This window comes from Scomber scombrus, chromosome 8, assembly GCF_963691925.1.
Source record: "Scomber scombrus chromosome 8, fScoSco1.1, whole genome shotgun sequence".
Taxonomy (NCBI): Eukaryota; Metazoa; Chordata; class Actinopteri; order Scombriformes; family Scombridae; genus Scomber; species Scomber scombrus.
Window position 1 is genome coordinate 7,401,289 of NC_084977.1, and position 23,153 is coordinate 7,424,441.

A 23,153-nucleotide genomic window follows, 5' to 3' on the forward strand; every position below is an offset into this window, starting at 1 on the left:
TCACTGCCCTACATTTGCAAGTTGGCTTGCCGGCACAACTCAATGAAATTTAGCTGTTGTTAATTTTTTTCCAGTGCTTTTAATGCTATGACAAGTCAAAATGTCACTGTAGGAAAAGTATATTATCCATACATGAAAGGCACATCCATATGGACTCACTTCCAGACTGGTGAGAGCAATATCTGAAACTTCCTGCAGAGGGCAGAGGTGTGATGAAATCCTCACTGTTGATTGATGAAACGTTCACAAAGGCCTACTCTGTGAACTGATAACAAAATGGTCACATTATTTCCATGGTAGTTTCACAAGCATTTTGTCAGAAAACTAATGTACATTTGAATATGGGAGAAGGATTATCTATATTTTAAATTGAGACACAGAACGTGGGATTTTTCTTATGACAAGGAGGCATTAATAGCTTGATATGACTTAATTATGGACAAAATCTGATTAAAAGTTACAAAGCATTGGATGTTTTAGTTAAATGCCATACTCGCATACTCTACTACACAGGTGTATATGAGCTAATATTACTGAGAGGATCATGAGTTCAAATCCAAGTTAGAAAGTCTTTACTCAAATCACATTTACACAAACATTTTGAAAACTTTACATGTGTAGTTAATAGTAGATTATACACACAAATTGACACTTCCGCCTCCCATGTATCCATTTACACACAATAAATTATGTGTAAATGTGATAGGACTAACAAACACATATGGCCTTTTTAAACAGCAGACTTGTCATTGCATAAATAGCACAGGTGCTACTTACAACAATTATGATGGCTCTGTTCCAGTGTCTCAGTAAGCCCTGATAGTGTGAGCCAGCATGCACAACATCAAGACAGAATTAGAAGTAACTAATTGGTATTCAGCCATTGTTAATTGAATCATTTACACCTGTGATTTTCCTACTGTGACATATCAAAATGTCCTCTGTGAAAAGGGTTAATTTCAACTAAAACACAGACTAATTACACCAAATCATTCTCAGGCAAACAGTCACATCTTGACTGTGGGAAACTTAAATTTCATCAGCGCAATGTATTATAATGATAATAGTTTACAAGATGAAAACAGTTTTTTCTGTCCAATTCTCCATGCAGCTCTTTCTTTACATCTGTAATGCAACATGCTGATACTGCAAACATCACATATTTGTGAATGTGCTTGTATTGCCTGACCTCGATTGATGCGAGCTCACCCATTCACATTTCACTCTGACCAGACCCTCTGTTCATTCTTCAGAGTTTATCAGCAGTCTTATGTGGTGCTGTGGAAATTTCACTCTGAATTTCAAGCAAACGGACACTCAACAGAAGGGCCAGCCAGCCAATGACATACTCATGAAATCATGTCAAGTATATGTAATTGTGAAGAAGGTTGAATGTAAAGGTAATCACACATGGACACACATGAATACTACTGATGATTGCACAAAGGAACAGGAACAAACAGCACGAGCGTAGCTGATTACAGCACATGTACAGATTACTGAACTATTACAGGATTATACAAACAAAACAATAATGAAGAGAGGTGCTTCTTTTGCAACACTTTTTTAAATGTTATATTATTTCTGTACAGCTTCATACATGCAGTGAGAGGAGAGTTTCAGATGTTCCTCATGTTTGGCATGGCGTCTAGTAAAGGCTCACAAATGACCACTTTTGTCCTTGAGGTTGTTATAGCAACCCTGTGTAAGTGTTTGGCAGGGGATAAATCATCTCTGTTTGGAATAAAAGAATGACAAGGTACAAGTAATCATCTCTAGCATCTGATGAACAGAGCACAACTCATCAGCACAAGAGGACTTAAAGCACTGCCACAGCCACTTAAAATGATTCTGGCAGCCAAGACACACCTGACTGCCTACTTATCATGTAGCCTGTGTCTCAGTATCACATTGCATGCATGCATTGCATAATTCACTCAATTTATTTCATTAAAAATATAAAATTATTCTTTATATTTTTTTTGGGTTCCACTTTCATTTAGGATACATAGATTTTATACATTTCTGGAGCCTCTTTTTGTTTGTTTTTTGGTGCTCTGACACTGCTTTAAAATCACTGAATCACCAAGAAACCAACACTTTTACACACTCTGGATCTCCTGGCAGATTTCAAGGACGTAACAGTCTGCCCAGCAACAGCGCACAGTGATGTGTTTGCTCTCCACATCCTTCAACATCCACTGGCCAGAGTCACATACAAAGGTATAGCATTTCCACTTGGGTGTCCAATGAGTGACTATTCAACATAGTAAAAGGATACTTGAAATTCTTTATGTGTTTTAGTGTCAACAAACCCCATGAAAAGACTAAAAACAGCAATAAACTCATCCTATAAACATATATCCTGTGTTTTCAAAGCCTGATTCATCTTGGCTGCAATGATCTATGGATCATTGTTGTTCAAAAACTATTAAAAACAGTCCCAGTGACAAAGTGTGTGAGACCCCACCATTTGTCTCCGGTACACCTGTCATTTGTTTATTCATATTTGTCATTTGTCTGTTTAGCCAGTTTATATAGCATTGCTTTCATATACCATCACAGCTGTATTTCTGGTTTAATCAAGAGTACACACATTTAAATTCACTTATTTTTCAGTGATTTAAGTCCTGAGACTGAAACACCCCTATGGTTCTGCCTGTACCTATAGACTGACAGACGTTTTTTAGTAATTCAACACGTCTCTGAGTCTGCCTTCTACCACCTTCCTAGCCATTCTCATCAGGCTTCCCCACAGTCCCATACACACTGTCCTGCTGCTGTAAATATGTGCTTGTGTACCAAAGCGTAAAATTAGTTAAAATGCATTTTACTCCCAGTTGTTTCAGGCAACTATTTAGATTTTTAAATTTGAACTTTTATCATCAAGTATATTCATGACCAGTTTTCCATCTGTTCACCTCTTCAGTAGGAACCAATCTGCTTGGGGTTGAGTGCCACAGATTATCACCAAATGTATCATTTGAAGCAGCTATTACCAATATATCATATTATATATATTACCAATAGATCACATTAAAACTTAGACATGAAAGGTGTAGTTTATGGTGATGACCCCACACAAAATTAGGCCGCTGTTTTCAGTAGAAAAACTCCATATTCCTGCCCAGCACAAAACGGCTAAGTTAGTAACTAGCTAGTGAACAGAGTGGAGCATTAAGCAGCTAAAGTTGCCTCAGGAGTCGGTGGAGGCCGAATGAAAAGCTAAAAAGAGATTGAATATTGGACTCACATTGAACAGCTTGCCAAAAATCAAAATTAACTGTACTGTTTGTTGCTTTGTGTCTGCTGGATGTGTAAATGTAGGAGGAAACTGTAAGCTAACACGTTAGCTATATCAAATATGGCAATGTTGTGCTTAGAGCTTCTTTCCTTTGGCACCAAGTGACAGAAACAAATACATTTACAAAAAAATAAATGATTGCAAGTGTCATGTGTAGCAGAGCAAGAGACTGAAGGATGATTAAGACTGAAAAAAATTACTTTATTCTAGAGCCGAACAAAGCAAATGCAGGACAAGACTGGGACCAACTCAACAGAACAGACCGAAATCAAACAGATGATCCAACAGCGACAGAACAGAAAACCAAGACTTAAATACACAAGGGGGTGATTGCAAACAGGACACAGGTGAGTAAAACAAGTCAAATCAACAAAGGCGGGAAAACACAGGATGTAAAAATAACAGAAATATAAGGGAAACACATTTCAAAATAAAACAGGAACTCAAACACACACAGAAAGCTCAGACAGGATGTGACAGCAGGTTTAAATAATTCAAATCATCAATAGACCAACACCTGCAAATTGGAAAAATCTTGTCCCATCCATCAGTGGTCAGTCTCCAGCCATTACATCCATTACAACTCAGAATTTTGCATAGAAAATACATATCTGAAGGGATTTGACTGAGCCTGTGAGCTCGTAGTCATACATGCCAGAAAGGTGGATACAGTTTCACCTGACTTATTTGGCTAACAACATGAAAAACAAACATTATCATTCTGTAATGGACCTCTGAATTGCTGCCTAAATCTTCAGCATTCAGATACTTGAATAGTAATTCTAATAATAAGCAATTCACTGTGATTATCAGGCTCATTCTGTTGTGTGTTTAGGTAATCCAGCTACTTCACACAAACACAGCCTTGCTCCTCTCCTGCTGTCCACTGTTGTTGTTCACCTGCTCTCTGATTAAGACTACATCCTGGCCTCATGCCTCGGGATAGCTTTGCCTTGTTGTCCTGTGGTCCTCTGCATCTTCTGCATGATCAATAACAATATCAAGTCCATACTTAATTTACAGTAAGTATACAAAAGCAGACAGACCAGGTGAATCCAGGCATAAGATAGGGTGCTTTATGAATTTACTACATTTACTATACATTATACACTGTGCATTTAAAGTTGAGCTCACAGTGAGTGTGCTGCCAGCTGGTAAACGTTCCTGATTAGAGACTCATCACATCAGTTTGGACACGGCTCATTGTTGAATGGCTGAGGGGTGCAAATGAAGGGGGATGCAGAGTCTGATTGACTTGGAAATAATGCATGAGGAAGCCATGATGCAGGAGACAATTGTTGCACTGTGTAATGGTGCACTCTGGGAAAGCAAGGGTTTAGGATGCGGTAATTACCATGTGCCTTCTGCCACACATGTAAAGAGGCTTTCAATATATCTCTGTGCACCTGGAAACAGTCCTAAACCTAATGAGGTTGGGAGAAGGGGAGAGTGATTGGTTGGCTGCTTCTTGATTTTCTTTCACCACTGCAGCATTCAGTTAAAATAAGGCATTCAAAGAACATTAATGGTATTAACTTTATGCTGCTTCATGGCTAAAAATGGATTTGAGGTAGTTGAATGTATAAATAGATCAATTAGATTAGGTTTGTAATGTTTTTATATAATTTTCAGAACTTTACCCAAAAAGAAAAAGATCCAAGTCATGTATTCAGATTTTTGTTCATTCAAAGTTAAATTTAGGACTATATTTAATTCAGAAACAGTGTGTGGACAATCTTAAAGGAAATGTGACTATTAGTGTTCACAGAGACTCTGTATAGTAGATAAGCACCTTTTCTGTATATCCAGTACACTGTTTCTATTAATGGATTGCCTAAACCCACTCTCAGTGAGGACAATCCTAAAGTCTATTACAGTGCTAATTCCCTCCAGTTTGAGATGACTACAGATAAACCAAAAAAAAGCAATATCATCAATCTTCAGTGGATTTGTCCATATATGAATTACAAAGTTGATTTTTAAACCAGATTCTTACAAATATCTCAGTGAATATAGGAAAGTTAAAAAACATATTCCAAAGTGATGATCATAGATATATCTCAGAGCAGGTATATCTCAGTGTCTGACTGGTCAAGTATTTGTGTTAATATTGACACAAAAGGGAAAATGTTCTGCAAAAAACGGCACTTTGCTTCAAGTGACCCTAGCCATGAGGGGGCATTAGATGGCTGAAATAGGTACTCAAGTCTAATCTGGGATTAGCGGTGCAGCTCTGTGTATTGCCAAGGGATTTCTCTTTTAACCTTATGCCTTTATGGGGGTAGGGTGGGCTGGGGGGGGGGCACTGACACTGAGCTGATGGTGACTGGAGAAGCAATGTCCTGTATAGGATGCTTTTCTCTGACTACACCTAACTCACATTACTGCTCATCAACTGATTGGCGTCCAGTTGATACTGCCATTCAAAAGCTATATGATGTGTGGATACATCATCTGTCACATCTCATGCTGACATACAATAAACAGTAATCTTGGTACATCAATACAGCAGCTGATTAGGTCATTAACAAGAAAGTTCCTTTCGTATGAGAACTTGTATTATGCAAAGGAGAAAAACAACTGGCCTTAACTTTGACCAGCTGTTAGAAGCATATTTTAATAAAGTAAAGATGGACTTACAATATAGGGAGAAAAAAGATATTTTCTTTATGACAAACTTTAGATTTAACTCAACTGAATTAATATGCTGTACTTCATTAATGCTTCATGATTTCATGGCATTATATTTTTCTACATAAGACATATTTTGAGTCAGATTTATGATTTGTCTATATTATACTGATTCACTAATATTTAGCCATTAACTGCACACGCTGAACAGATCATTTGCTTATTTGCTTTATTCATGTAATATCACCATATACATGCATAGACCTGCAATTTTGTCAGTTGAGAGCGTATTTGCCATTATTACTATTTATCATCTCTACATTTTAAGCCTTTTGATGGGTAGATATCACCCTGATATGTATTATGAGATATACTAGTCATGTTTGTGTGTGCTGTGAGTTGAGGACAGTGATGACAGGACTCCTCCCCTTGTCTGCTGTGGGACCTGTCAGCTCAGCCTCGCCTCTGCTCATCCAGCACAGCCACTGCTGCCAATCATGGACAGCCGATAACCCTACTTTCTGGTGACGCTGTGCGTGGACAAAAGGGATCGGGAATATTTCGCTGGAGTAATCTATCACATTTGTGTTTGGAATATGGATTTATACAGAAACAACCAGAGGGGAACCATTTGTTTTATCAGCTTACAAAACTCATTGTAAGAAGGCTTCATCCAGGTGGGTTTATTCTACCATTAAAGACTTTGAAATAGTTTGAATTTTAGATCCTAGAAAAATATGCATCACTAGAACCTCCCTTAAATATTCTTATAGAGATTTAAACCAGCATTTGCAAAGTTTTGTTTGTGAGTTTTAGATATTCTGCAGTTTATCACAGCAACAGGGGGATTATTAGTGATGCTAGATAAGCTTTTATTATTATTATTATTATTTTATTTGTTCATATGTAGGAGATGATGGAGAAACTGTCTGTCTATTGAAGATCAGCATCAAATCACCACATCATTTTACATGTGTAATTGGCTTTAAAAAGAATATTGAGCTATTTCTTCTAGAAAACCAGAGAAAGCTAATTAATGCACAACCTTGCCTCAAGTCTCAAGCCTCTTAGTAGGTCTTGACACTAGAGAGCAGCATGACGACTAATCTCCAAGAACAAAAAAGCAGTGATTTAAACATTTGTTCTCATGTTAAAGAGCTGTTTATCAAACACCTTTACACATTACACACAATAAATTTGAATCATTACCAGATCATTCATAAACTGTTATTTTGCTCAGAAATGTTGAGATCAAATTCCAATATCAGATATTAGTCAGGCTCAGGTTTTGTGCATCATTAAATTCAGTTCCTGTAAATAGTCACTGAACAAAAGAACATATTATAAAGACATTGTTTTTATGAATTTGTGGTATAATTGAACCTCTCAAATGGCAGATAGTGCCACCCTAATGCCAGACAGCTGGCATTGGGCATTGGCATTTCAAGATTCTCAGAACAACTGTGCTATGACTCTCAGTATGTGATTAAGTGCAGTTGTGGTTCCTCACCATAATGTTGATTTCTAATCATTTCTTGGTCTCCAAGCTGTTCAGTGTTTATATTGATTCTCTGGATGAACAAAACTGCAGTGTAGTTCAGAGATGATGATGATGTAATTTATATTTAATGTACAGAGCAGCGTTGGGTGTACCTTTAGTCACCCTTCAAACACTCAGCTTCAGTGTGATTTAATTTAGTGGGGGTTGGTTAACTCCTTGGTATTAGCACTAATCTACATGTCTGCACGTGTTACAACCATCAGTGCTCCCCAGAGATCAGTGAGTCATTATTTACCAGCAAATTGCTGAACAAAGTAATATATTGTTTGCAGCAAAACAATCCATTAAGCCTTTGAAAACTTAAACAAACTTAAATCTTAATAAGTAAGAATATTCCCACACTATGAACTGAATAAAACATAAAAAAGGATTTTTCTAAATGCAGTTCCTTCACAGCATCATACGATAAGGTGGAACTGACCATTTCTACACACTATACCTAGAAGTGAAGCAAGTTACTGCCCTCAGTCACGTATATTTGTACCTAGTCTTTAAGTGGTGCCCTAATGGACTTACCTGATGTATACATGGCTGAACATAGCAACTTCACTCTACTCTATAAGCCATAGCTTAGTTATTTTAAAAACCAGCTGATCACAGTGTGCTATTACCAGAGATCACTGACCGTTCACAGAGAGAGGGCACTGATCCTGTTTAGTGTTAAGGACATAATAAGGATGTATTTTTAGTTGCTACTCTTTGACAGAGAGTGAAGAGTGGTGGTCAGTAAACAAATCAACAACATGTCTCTCAGGAGACAAATGTGGGACAGTTGATGGCAATGATAAGCTTTGATTAAATGTAGCATAGTTTCGTGTTTTGCAGTCTTTTTCCAAGTACATCACCGGTTTCTAAAAAGCACAACAAGCACATACACATGTTGAAATGGACACTCAGCTGTGTCCTTGTGAGATTTCTGGCTTGTGAAATCTTATGTTTGTGCCACAACATGGCTGTCTCTTACGACATATGTTTCTCTGTTCTTTGGTGTTCCAGGCCAGCAGAGCCGGACACGACAACATGGCGAAAGTCGGCTGCGAAAACTCCTTTTCAGCCAGACAGCGGTTGTCCAGCCACATACCTGATGATGAGCTAGCCGTCATCGAAAATGGGGACAGCAGGTCTGATATCACCACGCAATTCTTAAAATTCAAGTAATATTAAAAACATTAACGATACAATACGTAAGGTTTGGCCACCTGCACCAAACAAATAGGTGGCAACATCTCAGCAGAAAGCACAGGGCTAGCTGGTTAACTTTAGTAGATATTTCTGCAACACAATACCTAGACATCTTAAACATAATGTCAAAACTGTTATTTCTTCACATTCTGTTGATAGTTTTAGTTAATTTTTGAATGTTTTAAACTAAAGTTCTTGTCAAATTTCACATAGTGCATCTTTAATCATGTGCGGCTTTGCAGGTTTAGATTCCAGCTATGAACTCTGAACACTTCCCCAACATGATCATGTCAATTTCACATTTTTTCCCACCTGCTGTCTCCCAGAGCTCACTCTCTTTGTGAAGACAACTGTGAGAGAATGCTGTCTACAGAGTCCCATAGAGATTCATTTACCGGTGCCGGGGCAATGGCCAGGTAAAGCAGATCCTAGTGAATATCCATGTGTTCTGAATCAGTCCCCTCCTAGCTTAGATGGGTGTCACTCTGTATTTCTTTTCCCTCTTGCTGACCCTCTAGGCTCTCTTACTTCTTCTTCATGCTGCGCAACTGGGCGTCTCACAGAATGAACCCCGAAACAGAGAGGCATGACTCCTTTCTGGAGCGCTTTAGAGGCCCTGAGCTCAAAGACTTCTCCAGTCGAGAGAGCAATGCCCAGTCTGTTGGTAACAATGACGCACTCCGCAAAAGAAAGTAAGTACTGTACACATGTAGCAGCACTAATCATGGTCAGTGTGTAAAGGTTTAATTGTCACTCCCAATGACAATCTTTCAGGTCGATTTTGTTTGCAATATTTCAAATATGCTCGGCAAACCAAGCGATAAAGCTACATGTCATATGGTTCTTCAAAGCTTTGATGAGCCAAACCAGACTGAAGGAACTACAAAAGGATGTTAAAAAAGCCAATGTGAGACACTGTGAAGGTTCGCTGTGCAAAAATGTTGTCCTTCATTTCTTTCCAAACTCTTGCCAGTATATGGCCACTGGCTGCTTACAACATGAATAACTGCAACAACACAGATGAGTAAGTGTGTAAAAATCCATAGAAGTAGATTAAGTAAATAGAAGTAGTTTTTTTTTTTTTAAATGAGTCGTGGATCATGCTGGACATTAGTAGCTCACTTTGTTGTAACAACTGTGGTATATTCTGCAAGTAATAGCATAGATAATAGCACAGAAACATGTTTCCCATTTTCAGTTCCTTTTTAATATATCCTTAATGCCTATTCAGTCCTTTTGGTTGCTTGTGGGAATGTTTTGCTGCAAGTTTTCAAGTTCTCAAGACATGAAAATCATACGTGTTTTGGTTCCATCTGCTGGAAAAATGTAAGACCTGCACCAGATCTTCCAACAAAAATCCAAAACCATGAGGCCTCCACTAGACCTCCTCATCATGTAGTTTGGTAGACTCCCGACAGTCCCTCATAGACTGCCTCAGTCCCTTTTTTTTACCAACATAAAAACTGAACTTGTGATCTATAGCAAAAAAGAGGACAAAAAAGACGAGATTAAAAAAGACGAGAAAAAGGAGGAGGAGAAAAAAGACGAGAAGAAAGACGGGGACAAGAAGGAGGAGGAGAAAAAGGATGAGAAGAAAGACGAGAAGAAGGATGAGAAAAAGGATGAGAAGAAAGATGATAAGAAAGACGATAAAAAGAAAGAGGAGCCCCCGTAAGTACTCCATTAGATACAATGAGTCTACTGGGACCTGGAAAGTTAATTACAGAAAACAAACATGTCTGTCTGTTTCACACTTATGTTTAAGAAAATTAATAAAATCTTAAATAATAATAAAATTCACTGACTTGTTTTTAGGAAAGAAATCTGGATTATGGATCCAGCTACAGACCAGTACTACAGGTGGCTGACCGTCATTGCTGGTCCAGTATTTTACAATCTGATGATGATTGTAACAAGGTATTGTCCACATCACAGGCTTCACAACTTATTCTTCACTCAGTGATGCAAAATTTAAAATATCTTCTTCTTGTGTTCTAGATCCTGTTTTAACGACCTCCAGGAAAATTATTCAAAACTCTGGTTAGTCTTGGATTACACCTCAGATGTCATCTACTACGGAGACACATTTGTGAGAGCAAGGACAGGTGTGATTCTTGAAAATGTTTATTTGAAGATATGATAAAGGCACAATTTGTATGTAGAATTATTTATCTTATCTTGTTTCCGTTGTAGTTTTGGCTACTAATTTTGTCTTTATTCCTCAGGTTATCTGGAACAAGGGCTGCTGGTAAAAGATAGCAAGAAACTGAGAGATAAATACAGAACAACATCTCAGTTCAAGTACGATATGATTTCAATGATACCCACTGATCTACTGTTTCTGAGATATGGATTCGACAATCCGGAGTTCAGATTTAACCGTCTTTGTAAAATATCTAGGCTTTTTGAGTTCTTCGAGCGGACAGAAACTAGAACCAGCTTCCCGAACATGTTTCGAATCAGCAATCTCGTACTTTATATCCTTGTTATTATCCATTGGAATGCTTGCATGTTCTTTGCCATTTCAAAAACCATTGGTTTCGGAACAGACACTTGGGTGTATCCCAATATAAGCCACCCAGAGCATGGCAGATTGGCCAGAAAGTACATATACTCCTTGTACTGGTCCACGCTGACCCTTACCACTATCGGAGAGACACCTCCACCAGTTAGGGATGTTGAATACCTCTTTGTGATTGCTGATTTCCTCACCGGTGTCCTGATCTTTGCTAGTATCGTTGGTAATGTCGGTGCCATGATCTCCAACATGAACGCCTCTCGTGCTGAGTTCCAGGCAAAGATCGACTCCATAAAGCAGTATATGCAGTTTCGAAAGGTCACTAAAGATCTGGAGGCCAGGGTCATCAAGTGGTTCGACTACCTGTGGACGGAGAAGAAGACCTGTGATGAGAAGGAAGTTTTAAAGAACCTTCCAGATAAGCTCAAGGCTGAGATTGCCATCAACGTGCATCTGGACACACTAAAAAAAGTGCGTATTTTCCAGGATTGTGAAGCTGGTCTGCTGATTGAATTGGTGCTCAAGCTGCAGCCACAAGTGTTCAGTCCTGGAGATTACATCTGTAAGAAGGGGGATATTGGCAGGGAGATGTACATCATCAAGGAGGGGAAGTTAGCTGTGGTGGCCGATGATGGAGTCACTCAGTTTGTAGTGCTCAGTGATGGCGCATACTTTGGGGAAATCAGTATATTGGGCATAAAGGGCAGTAAAGCAGGCAACAGGAGAACCGCCAATATTAGAAGTGTAGGTTACTCTGATCTCTTTGCCCTGTCCAAAGACGACTTGATGGAAGCGCTCACTGAGTATCCAGATGCTAAGAAGGCTCTGGAGGAGAAAGGGAAAGCCATCCTAATGAAAGACAACCTGATTGATGAAGCGGTTGCTAACGCTGGCGCCGACCCCAAAGACCTAGAGGAGAAAATTACCAAACTGCAAACCAATCTGGATGTCATGCGGAACAAGTTTGCCCAGCTGATGGCAGAGTTCACCTCCAACCAGACAAGGATGAAGCAGAGGGTCACTGATATGGAGGCCAAAGTGAAATCCATGAAGCCAGAGGACCTATCTGAAGTGGTGGCTGACAAGGACAAAAAAGTGCAGTAATATGAGATATGATACCCGAGGACTTTACAGGAAATGAAGGGATTTTTCATTTAGAATAGTAGAGTGACAATTTTTAAAGGCCCATGTTTATATCTATTTATACACTTTATCATCATGTGTCAAATTGTGTACAGTGCATGCAGGAAACATATATTTTTGTGTATATATATATGATTGACATTCACTTTCATGTTGTCATGAAACTACCTGAGGATGTTGATCAGAAGTTCTTGTGTATGCAAAAAGAGGCTTTTCATAGCCTTAGAGTAATGAAAAAGGATTTTTTTTCAGAGCAGTATTGAGATTTTTTCACAGAAAATATCTCAATCCATCTGTAGAGTATATACTACAACTCACACACAATAATACAACTGAATATCCATTTGATACTGTAAATATGAATGTACAACAGTTCTGTTTATAAGGTATTATCAGCATACACTATGACTTGTAAATCTGCGAAATTATATGTGAATAAACATTAAATGTTCATATAACATACACTGCATTTGTCTAAATTGTCATTTTATGGCTAAAAGAAAATGTTTTACGATCTTTTCTGCAGAGGTGTGAACATTACAGTTTTTTTCTGAGGTCTGAGTCTTTGTGACCTAGCTTCAAATGCAACTATAACTTTTTATCAGGTGTGTGTGTGAGTGGGTGGGGGTTTATCAAAATATCCACCGACAGCTTTTGATTCAGATGTGTCTAAATCCTGAGTGGGGCCTGAAGTATGTGGCATCACCTTTTTCAAACCAAGCCCCATCCACCTCAAACCACTGAGAAAAACAGAAATACAGATATCTCTGAAGCCAACCTGTAGCCTACTGTTCTAACACTGGCAGAAAAGTTTGTGTTCATGTATGACCCCATGTGTCATTGTAAGGAACCAAAAAATTTTTTTGCCAGATGGTGGCAGCAGAAACATGCTGAACACGTACATATTACCTTTTACATTTGTATGGCAAAAATGTGCAAATACACTGTACATTGGGCTTGCCCAGAGCAACATTAGCATTTATTTGGCATCATGTCTCTGCTCTGCTTTCGGTCTCAACCAACTCCTGAAGGAAGTATCTAGTGCTTAAGCTGCTAACTGCTGCACTATGTTCACTAGCTAGCTGCTAACTTTGTCTGCTATTTGGTGCTCGACAGGTAGTGTACACTAGGTTTTTAGAGGTTTTCACTGAAAACAGCTGTCTGCTGAAACCAAAATATCACTATGATGCAATGTGACTAAAACTACAATAAAGTTGCAGGCTGGAAAATATAAACAATGAGCATAAAGATGTTATAAATCTCTGTTGAGCTATAGGAAACTGCAGTCAGGTGATGAAAAACGTGGCCCACAGTTAGTAGTCATAATATCTATGTCATATGTGGTTAGTGGGAATTCCTTCAGTGCATATTTATGACCAAGTTTATAGATCATTTCACCTTTATTTACTTTGCATAATAGTTGCTTTACATTAGAGTTTCACATTATCTGCATATTCTTAATGTACCTGAGATATTTGGCCAAATAAAACAGTAGATGTGACTTTTTTTCCCCGTACATAGGCATTGCACATTTTGGCGACGCACTTACAATCAGTGACACGTCATAGCAAACAAACCTGGAGAAAAGAAAAGCTTTTTTTCAGGATGTGAAATTCTGGACTGACCAGTCAGTTCTCTGAAACCCTACGAGCTATTGAAACCACACTATCTGGTCAGATTTACTGTTTCACAACACAAAGTACAGTATTCATTTTAAATGTAATACAAGAGGCACAACACAGAAACACTTTAAAATATCCTTCTTGTTAGTGGTGAGTTTGTCACACTGACAGGAAAAATAGTTGTGTAGTAATAAATAAACTTGTCATGAGGAGATTTGGATTAGCAGTAATATACAGGGATTCACCTCAATATACAATGACAATTGTACCCTAGAAGCACCATTAGGCCCAGTACAGTGACATGTGAGAAGAGAGTCTGAGGACTGAATATACTGCCACATTATGAAAAACTTAAATAAAAGACAAAAGTCAAACAAAGTCAATAAATATATGTGCCGACATTCACATAAATGCTGTGTGTAAGTGCACTTTCACAGTTTCACAAAACAAATACTGTTCATGTTTACTCAAAAACAAAACACACGTGAAAAAAAAAAATTAAGTGCCTTGTTAAACTCTTTGGGAAACTTAATGTATATGAAACCGACTCTCAAAGGAAACACTGCCTCAGAGTGAAAGGCCGACTGTGGAGTTTGACTGGTAGAGGTTGGTTAGGCACAGGGTTATTGCAGCATTTTGTTATCATGGCATTTCCCTCAGTATTTTTGTGACACTCCCTTTTTTGTTGAGGTTAAAAAAAAAATCAAATGCAGTCAGAAAACGTTCTTTATGGCTCTGTCACAGCATCCCAAATCCTTTGGAGTAAGTGATGGCCTTCAGGAGTCTTTCTCTCAGCTTTTCCTTGGAGGAGTACTCAGGAAGCAACAGCGCATTGAAGCAGGTGTGAGAGGTTGGTAGCCTACAAGAAAGGATAGAAAGTAAGAATAGTGAAACAGATCTGAACTGAGAATAGTTTATCCGGTGTGTTTAAGCATCAGGTGAATGTACTAAATCTTTAAGCTCACATAATTGTCAGTTGTGGCACATTTTCTGGTATTTTGGGATGATAAAACAGTGGCAAAGGGGATTGTGTGGCTGGATATATCTAAATAAAACGGAAGTGAAAAGTTAGCTGCATTGTACCTGTCTGAGTCAGAGCCATTTTTGGTGATGATCATTTTTAACTTGCCAAGCCCGCCAACTGGTGCTCTGTCTGTGCCTGTGGTAAACTGAAGAAACAACCTTTTCTGCTCCTCTCCAAATGAGTTAATTGTTTCCCAGAAATCTCTGTGCACAGAAAACAAAAGAAAACTTTTAAGTAAGAATGACCTGAATGATAAGCTGGTCCAGCTGGTTATAACACATTTTCACATTATAATTAAACTAGTGTGCTCTGGATGGTTAAAAAAAAATACTTACTTGATAATTTGGCTGTCTTTGCTATAACCACCATCATATTCTGTTGTCTTTTCAAGAGCCTCAAAGTCGAGTTTCTGCGAAAATCATAAAAGGGTGAAACTCTAAGTCAAACACTGACTGCAATAAAGCAACACAAATCTGACCTCTGGCTTGTTTCCTCACCCTGCTTCCACAGATAAGCAGCTCTACTTCCTCAGGTCTGAACAAATATTTCATTGGGGACTCATTTGTAACCATCAAGAAACCCTTTTTGAAGGCCCTGAACTGTCTGTCCACGCTCTTGTTCAGTATGTACTCAGCATACATATCCACAAACTCCTGTGAATTACAGATGGAAATGACAAAAAACATAAAATATATAGCAAAACAATTATTCAATATTTCATTTCATTCTGTGCATTTACAGTGATTATTTTGTACACTTTCTCCCATTAGGAAAGACAGCCAACAGTATATATTGTAAAGGAAGAGGCAGTTGTATTGCATTTATCAGTTGCTTTCGAGTACATAGTGTAGAGTTCCTGTTACCGTGCTTGTTTCAATGAGAAGAGGATCAAGACAAACATGTCTGTTATTGATTCTGATAGTTATGTAAGTCAGAGTAAGCACAGTGTAATAACTTTTTAATGAAATGTGGTGAAGCGACCTGTCTGGTGCACCGACTTCAAATGAATGTAATTCTAATCATCTTTGACTATTGTGCTTTTGAAAACAATGTTTTCTTTAGACATTTCACCTGTCTATTCTCCGTAGTAACAGGGATTTGGTCTCCTTCCTCCTTCAAATCATGTAAGACTGGGTTTCCAAAAAGGTCTGTGTGTGATATCTGGAAAGTGAGTGCCATGTCTTTCTCCACATTGCCAGTATATTCAAGTAGCTGCTTCAGACTGTGGTAGAGATCCTGCAAAAGGAGAAACAACAGATTTTAATCTGCTATAGCAATAAAACAGTTAGCTTTATGTTTGTGGTTTCTTTCCAGCAAAGAAACTGTTTTGTGATTTTTTTCTGATTTTACCTGTAAAATACAGTATTATAACACCATGCACATCACAGATGTCTGTCAAACTGATGCATTGTCTTTCACTGTTCATTAACTTCAGAGAAAGTCACCGTACCGGATGTGAATCTGACAGATCCAGATAGGTTCCTTTCTTGCCCATGAGTTTCCTGTAGACGACCATTGGGAAATGCACATCTAGGATGCAGTTGTTGTAAATGGCAAGCCCCAAGACGATTCCAATGAGAGAGTACTGCGCTTCATTCTCCAGTGAGGACGAATTAAACCAGAACAGTTTTGTGTCGTCATCATAGGTGAACATTCCTGTTCAGAAGGTTAAAGAGAGAGAAATACAAACAGAAGAAAAAATGTTAATACTTAAAGGAATAGTTAAAGGGAGATAAGAAAATTGGCACCATTTTAGTGGCTATGTGCTAAATATAAAGCCAGTAGCCGACTAGCTTAGCTTAAAATAAAGAGTTGAAATAGGAAACATGTAGCCTGGCTCTGTTCTGAGGAAAAAATAGCACCTGTAAAGGCTGAGTAATTAGCAAATGATATCTTGTTTGTTTAATCTTTGCAAAAATTGTAAAACTGACAAGTTGTGATTTTACGAGAGGTTATTTGAACTCTTGAACTAAGCAGTGACTTCCTGTAATAACCCCCTGCAACACGTCTTTTATACCCTTGTAGTTGAAAAAAATTTTAACAAACAAGATAAGATGTATTATTTGTGAGTCTTAGAGATATGTGTTGTTTTGTTTTTACCGCTGGACATAACCCTGGTAACCCCATGCTACCAGTCGTTATGCTAAGATAAACTAGCATAAAGTTAAGGTATCAGGAAGTAACTCCCAGAAAGAAGGACAAGAAGCAAATTCTCCAAAATACTTAAATATAATAACAGGGATGCAATAGATGCAAATGTATACATAGTAAAATTGTGATTTCCTCTCTCACCTATGTCGATGTTGAAAATTTCCTCCAGGACCAACTGAAAGAACTCCTTTGAAACCCCTCCCTCGTCTACACCTTGTTCCCCCTCAAATTCAACAAACAGCTGTTTCTTCAGGTCAGACGGGTTCTCCATGGAGATCATCTCCAGCTGCAACACAGAATGACTCAAGTTAGTTGCAAAACAGCAGCACTGAGCCTCAGTAACCTCAGCAGTAACATAACAAAATGTAACATATCAAACTGTGACTCACTCTGACGAGGGCGTCGTCGATGATGTGATCTCTTCGTACTTTGAGTTTGAGATAGGGGTTCGGCTGCTGGCCCTGCACCATGCTGTAGAGTGCCGTGAGGCGTCTCTCGCTGTACATCCTGATCCTGTTGTCGTAGTACAGCCCTTGATTTTTGGTGATGATGTTCAAGATGAAGGGGCAGCTCTGGAAAGAAAACTTGGTTTCTGCATCAACCTTGAAGAAGGTGAAATCCTTGTCCATCTCCACCACGTCGTTCAGTGACTCGTTGATAAAATCTTCATAGGGGATGAGGGGCTTCCTGCTGTCTACGGGTCTGATGCCCAGTTCTTTCTCCAGCGGATCGACCCGAGGACCCTTTTTATAGAGCCGCTCCTCCCCTAGCAGCTCATGTAATGTAAGCTCATCTGAATCCGAGTCTTCATCATCGTCCTCGTTGTGTTCGATATCCACGTCGCCACCCAGGATGCTTGCGTAGAAGACAACTTTTAAACACTTGGTAGCAGCCACTACAGTCTCGTCATCATTTACCAGATTATCACCGTCATATTCATTGCAGACAACTGTGAAAGTGATGAGCTGCTGGAACGTCTCCATCATACGACGGATATGTGGTAGATCGTACTGGGACCACAGCTTTGAAAGCCTGGCGAGTGCAGGCACTGGCAGCTTGCTCATTGCCTTGCAGAACTGCGGCAAAGCAAATTCAAGGTACTCAGGGCTGTGAAGGTTATTGTTCTCCATCACAATGATGAAGATATTCAAGTAGTCTGGGTTTGTCTCGTACACATCGAGGTATTCCAGGTCAAGTTCCGTATTCGGAGTAAGGTAAACTAACGCATTCACGAGAGCTGTGTCAACCTGGTCGATGCTTAAAAGTTTGTCATAGACTCTCCTCACGGCGTCAACGTCGACTGTGACCTCACAAGGGTCGGACACATTATTTGGAGGCTCATCTGGTAAAGCGGCCGCAGAGGAAGCTCCCATCTTCTCTGAAGTTCGCTCACTCTTCTTTTCATGCTTCTTGACGTCTGTTGGTTTTAATGAGTCAGGTTTTTCTGTAGTGTTGGGTTCATCCTTTCTAAAACTCTTTACCAGGGCGTCTGCACTTGAGAAAACCCTGCCAATGACGTGGATGAGAGCAGAGTAGTCCCCTTTCTCCTCGCAGGAACTCAGGATCGTACAAACAGTGTTCTCTGTGAGGTAATGAACATCTAGACCAAAACAGCAAAATAAAAACTGAATTAACCGTGTGAAACACTTCAAAATCAGTGCCCATAAGAGTCAGAGTCAGTTCTACAATACCTGAGAAGTTGTCTTTGGTGGGAGAGAGATCCATATCGCTCATCTTACTGTCCAGCAGAGCACTTCTGTTGGTGCCGGAGTCTGGATCCAATTCTCTCTTGTAGGGGTGAGGATCACATAGTTTGGCATTAATCTTAAACAGCTCAAGTGCTTTGACGGCTGCCGTATTTTTATCCAAAGGTTGAAAATCACAGCATGATGCGCAAAACTCATTCGTGCAGTTGCCATTTCCACAGCCCTCAGTTAACTGCCGAAAGTAGCGCTCAATTAGATGCTTTGCAGTCGTTCTGTTCCTGTGCAAAATATTCAAACAGGATGTCAGACTGATGATTCAGCATCATCTCTGGTTAGAACAGAAAGCATAAACACATACTTGCGATGCAAATACTAAAATATATGCAATGAACCTCACTACTGTACAGGACTAAACATCAAACAAGCATTATTATACTATTCTTGTTTTCAAAGGCTACAACATAATGACAAATAGATAAAAAACACGGGTGCAACTCTAAGAAAAGACATTAGTTTAACTAAATGCTTTTATATTAGTGTCGCTAGTTTAACTAGTTGAGTGCAAGTCCACATTAAGTGACTTACATTCGGCTGGATTAAAAGTCCTTTCCTGCAGGCCCAGTGGACAGTCCTCTGAAAGAAAAATATAGTAATAGAGCCCAACTGTAAATGTGTGGCATATTATTGTTAGCCATTCGTCCAGAACTAATAATCATGTTGGGAAAATGGTTGTCACATGTCAGTCATAATATATGTATCAGGTATACCCCAGTAGATACATAGGCCAGTTTTCTTTCTTTCCTTCTTTCTTTTTTTACATTAACACAACAAAACATTTTTTTTATTAGGAGAACATTTGTTTTTTAAAGGACTGATACCAAGATACAACTTTTCACAGTTAAAAATTTAACTTGTCAGAGCTCTCTGATGATGTCACTGTTTCTAAATGACTTACACATAACACACTGTATATTTAGCATTTTGCAGGGATTAAAGTGGGAAAAGATTTGTGAGCTTGAAAATTTGCCCAGAGGGAAAAGTGTACAATGTGTTGAGTTAAGTTTTATATGAATTTAATACTCTATGCCTGAAATCAGGTATAGTGCCTGAGAGCTTTGAGCCCTGATTTCAGTATAGAATTTTCTTAGCAACTAACAATTATTTTTATCATCGATAAATCTGATGATTACTTTCTTGATAAATCAATGAATCATTTGGTCTGAGTCCCAGAGTCAAAGGTGCCATCTTCAAATGAAAAAGAACACTAAATTAGACATTTAGTTTACAGTCGAGTAATGGAAAAGAAATAAAGCAATCAAATATTCAATTGTCACCTTTGAGAAGTTGAAAACAACACATTTTAAGCACTTTTGCTTTGGAAAAATGATTGGAACTATGACTAGTATCAAAATAGTTGCCTATAACTTTTCTGTGGATCAACTAATTGACTAATTGTTGCAGCACTAGTCAATATCTTCCCAGTGTGGTTTATTTGGTGATTAATGAGCCCTAGATTTGAAAGAAATCATCCTTCTTGTCTGTGTTCATCTGCGGAGGGACAATAATACTGAAGAAACAACTAGACAGATGTTTAATGTACTAATGCATTGGTTTAAGATCAAATATGGAAACAACAACAGACACATCAAACCAGAGAAGGTGCACTTAGTTTAGTGTTGGGTTAGTGTTAGTTCTGATGTCATTAAAGGCCTGGACATTCAGATCATGTTGTTATGTTGATACATTTAGCCACAGCTGACAACAAACAACGACAAAACAAATCAGCATTACTTTCCATTATATTAAAGCCTTGTTAAATGATAGGATTACAACCGGGCGTCGAGCTGTCAAACAACAGTTTTTTATTAGTTATAGAGGCGTTTTATTCCAGCGTCATGCCATGTGTGCGGCAGCTTCATGTACCAACCTGTGATTGAACAGTGCTGTGTCTGTCAGTCTGTCAGTGACACTGCAAAAACTCCTCAGTCAGTCACTCAGTCAGTCAGAGAGCTGCAGCAGCGACGTGCAGTCCGGACAACTTTCCGTCGCTCCGGGTCAAATCACTTCACTTTATTGCAAAGCACCTAAATAAAGCTGAAGTGCGACGGCGTTAGGAAGTCCTGATACTTTTAGTTTGCAGGTCAGCGTAAAATCTCCTCCTCTACCATCTTGTAAACAAGAGCGATATATCCCGGCATGCAGCGCGAGGCTGTCAAACATCACGACCCCCCCCAACCACCCCTCCCCCTCCTCTTCCTCCTCCTCCCCCTCCTCCTCCTCCTCCTCCTCCTCTCCCACCCTGCCCTCCAACAACCACAGCACACACACACACAGCAGCCATAAATAAAATTCCCATAAAGCAGAGATTATACTGCAGGGTTTATTCTCTCCTCTACATGTTCATCATCATGCTTTCTGTGATTTAATTTTCATTTCATTTGAATGTAGAGTTGCATTAAAGAAAGGGTTATTTTCCACATTTTATACTTTAAGACATTTTTAAAGTGCTATAAATACTCTTTAACTTAAAAAAGACACTAATTTCTCAAAGCTTCAGATAACATTGTATGGTTTTATCTATAAAGCCTTATTGGAAAACTGTCCACTTACCTTTGTGCATTAATTACATTCAAACACACAACACCTATAATGTCAGGTACATCTGCAGATGTATAATAACTTGGTTAATAAGGCTTCTTGCTCGCACATGTTTCTCTTAATGTGTAAATGTATGTCTTATTTATTGTCTATTTATCTATTTGTATGTGTGAACTCTAGCTTGAAAAAGAGTCAACCTTTTTTATTAAAGGATGAAATAAAATAGCAGAAATTATCAGGATGACAAAAGATAGTAGACAATCAAATGTATGTATACATATTCACACTTTTTTTTATAAAAAGAACTAAATATATGCATACATAGGCTACACAAATTTAAATGTATGCCTGATGTAAGATAAAAACATTAAGTGTAAAAAGTGAATAGGCTGTTAATTTAGACACTTGCTCCGCTAATTGACTGTCACTAGCTTGGTGTGTGCAATGGTATTCAGACCATTTACATCAGTAAAGCAGCAGCAGAAGGTAAAGACACAGAAATATTACCAGTATACACACATATTTAGAGGTAATCCTGATATAAAAACTTAAATACATCATCACATGTACTATATGTTTTCTGATTCAGTGCTTTAAAGGATAATAAGAAACTAAATGTATGTATACGTACACACAAATTTAAATGTATGCCTGATGTAAGATAAAAACAGACACTTGCTACACTAATTGACTGTCACTAGCTTGCAAAGACCTATGTGTAATGTGAATTAGTATTGAAGGTAAAAGTTCTCACTAATGTTCCTTGTGAGTGTTATTGTACACTGTATAAATCATTGGATGTTAATACTGATGCATAAATGTGTAAGCAGAATTTGAATGTTGCATTTAGTTCAAACTGAGTTAATCTTATGTATTTATATACTGTTGAGTGGTGTAATCCAGAACAATGCATCATATTTTATATATAATCATCTTTTATATGTATAAATTCTTAATCCTTAACTCTACAATATTTCCCTCTAAATGTTATGAAGTAGAATGAAATGAAAGTAGAATACAATTGAAAGACTCAAGTAAACTACGAATAGCAGATAGTAGTTACATACCTCCATTGAAAAAGTGCATGTGTAGCAGTACATACACTATAATACACTTTGCTATTTTTATATCAAAGTGCATGTATGGAAATATATGAAAGTGAGATTATTTTGTCCAAGGCCTGTTGACTAAAGTATAAATCCTAAAGCTATTGCTCCATGGATTAGTCCCTGCTGCATGCTGAACAGGACTGAGCACACCTTCAGTATGAAGTGTGCAAATGTCACGTGCAAAATGTGTTGATGGAGGCCAAGAAACGGGGCAATCTTATTCATAACCTCTAAATCATATTCATAAACCATAAATCAAAGCTGGCCTATAGAGCTGCCATCTCATTCTGCAATAGGCCCCTGTAAATGATGCATTATCTAAGCAGAAGAGATGTTTATTATTCTGCCAGTGTTCCAGCTCGATGTACTGTAGACTTTTACACTTGGTGTGACATTTGGTTTCTGTACCTGTCAGTCCTCCGTGTCACGCGGCACACTGAAGACGCTTCATCTTAAACCCTGTGGTGCATGGAGGTCAAAATAAAGTAAATATAAAGGTGATGCATGCAAATACTAATGGAAATTAATTCAGAAGGAGATCCCAAAATGTAAATAAGTGAATATTTTTTACAATAACCAAATGCATTCATAGATTATCAAGAGC

General features: G+C 38.4%; 2 protein-coding genes across 2 annotated transcripts; one reads left to right on the forward strand and one right to left on the reverse strand.

Annotated features, from left to right (window-relative positions):
- The first annotated feature begins 8,516 nt into the window (after positions 1-8,516).
- On the forward strand, positions 8,517-12,300 carry cnga3a (cyclic nucleotide gated channel subunit alpha 3a). The gene is made up of 8 exons (XM_062424346.1): positions 8,517-8,617; positions 9,005-9,094; positions 9,197-9,370; positions 9,652-9,702; positions 10,161-10,349; positions 10,494-10,595; positions 10,677-10,783; positions 10,904-12,300. The coding sequence occupies exons 1-8, from the start codon at positions 8,517-8,519 to the stop codon at positions 12,298-12,300; spliced, it is 2,211 nt and encodes a 736-aa protein (XP_062280330.1).
- A 1,426-nt stretch (positions 12,301-13,726) lies between these two features.
- On the reverse strand, positions 13,727-20,993 carry ube3a (ubiquitin protein ligase E3A). Its single transcript, XM_062423839.1, has 11 exons — positions 20,770-20,993; positions 19,428-19,475; positions 18,828-19,120; positions 17,526-18,736; positions 17,278-17,422; positions 16,436-16,641; positions 16,057-16,221; positions 15,483-15,638; positions 15,321-15,394; positions 15,045-15,188; positions 13,727-14,820 (listed from the first exon to the last, which is right to left on the reverse strand). Coding segments are annotated over exons 2-11 (2,517 nt in total). The 5' UTR covers positions 19,430-19,475; positions 20,770-20,993; the 3' UTR covers positions 13,727-14,699.
- Positions 20,994-23,153: the final 2,160 nt, after the last annotated feature.

Bases quoted from the DNA above. Each gene is read 5' to 3' on its own strand.
- cnga3a (XM_062424346.1), top strand. From the start codon at position 8,517: ATGGCGAAAGTCGGCTGCGAAAACTCCTTTTCAGCCAGACAGCGGTTG. The intron at 8,618-9,004 runs GTCTGATATCAC...GCTGTCTCCCAG, and splicing joins ATCGAAAATGGGGACAGCAG to AGCTCACTCTCTTTGTGAAG. The intron at 10,350-10,493 runs GTAAGTACTCCA...ACTTGTTTTTAG, and splicing joins AAAAAGAAAGAGGAGCCCCC to GAAAGAAATCTGGATTATGG.
- ube3a (XM_062423839.1), bottom strand. The intron at 17,423-17,525 runs GTGAGTCACAGT...TCTGTGTTGCAG, and splicing joins TCGACGACGCCCTCGTCAGA to CTGGAGATGATCTCCATGGA. The intron at 15,395-15,482 runs GTGAGGAAACAA...TGATTTTCGCAG, and splicing joins TGCTTATCTGTGGAAGCAGG to AAACTCGACTTTGAGGCTCT.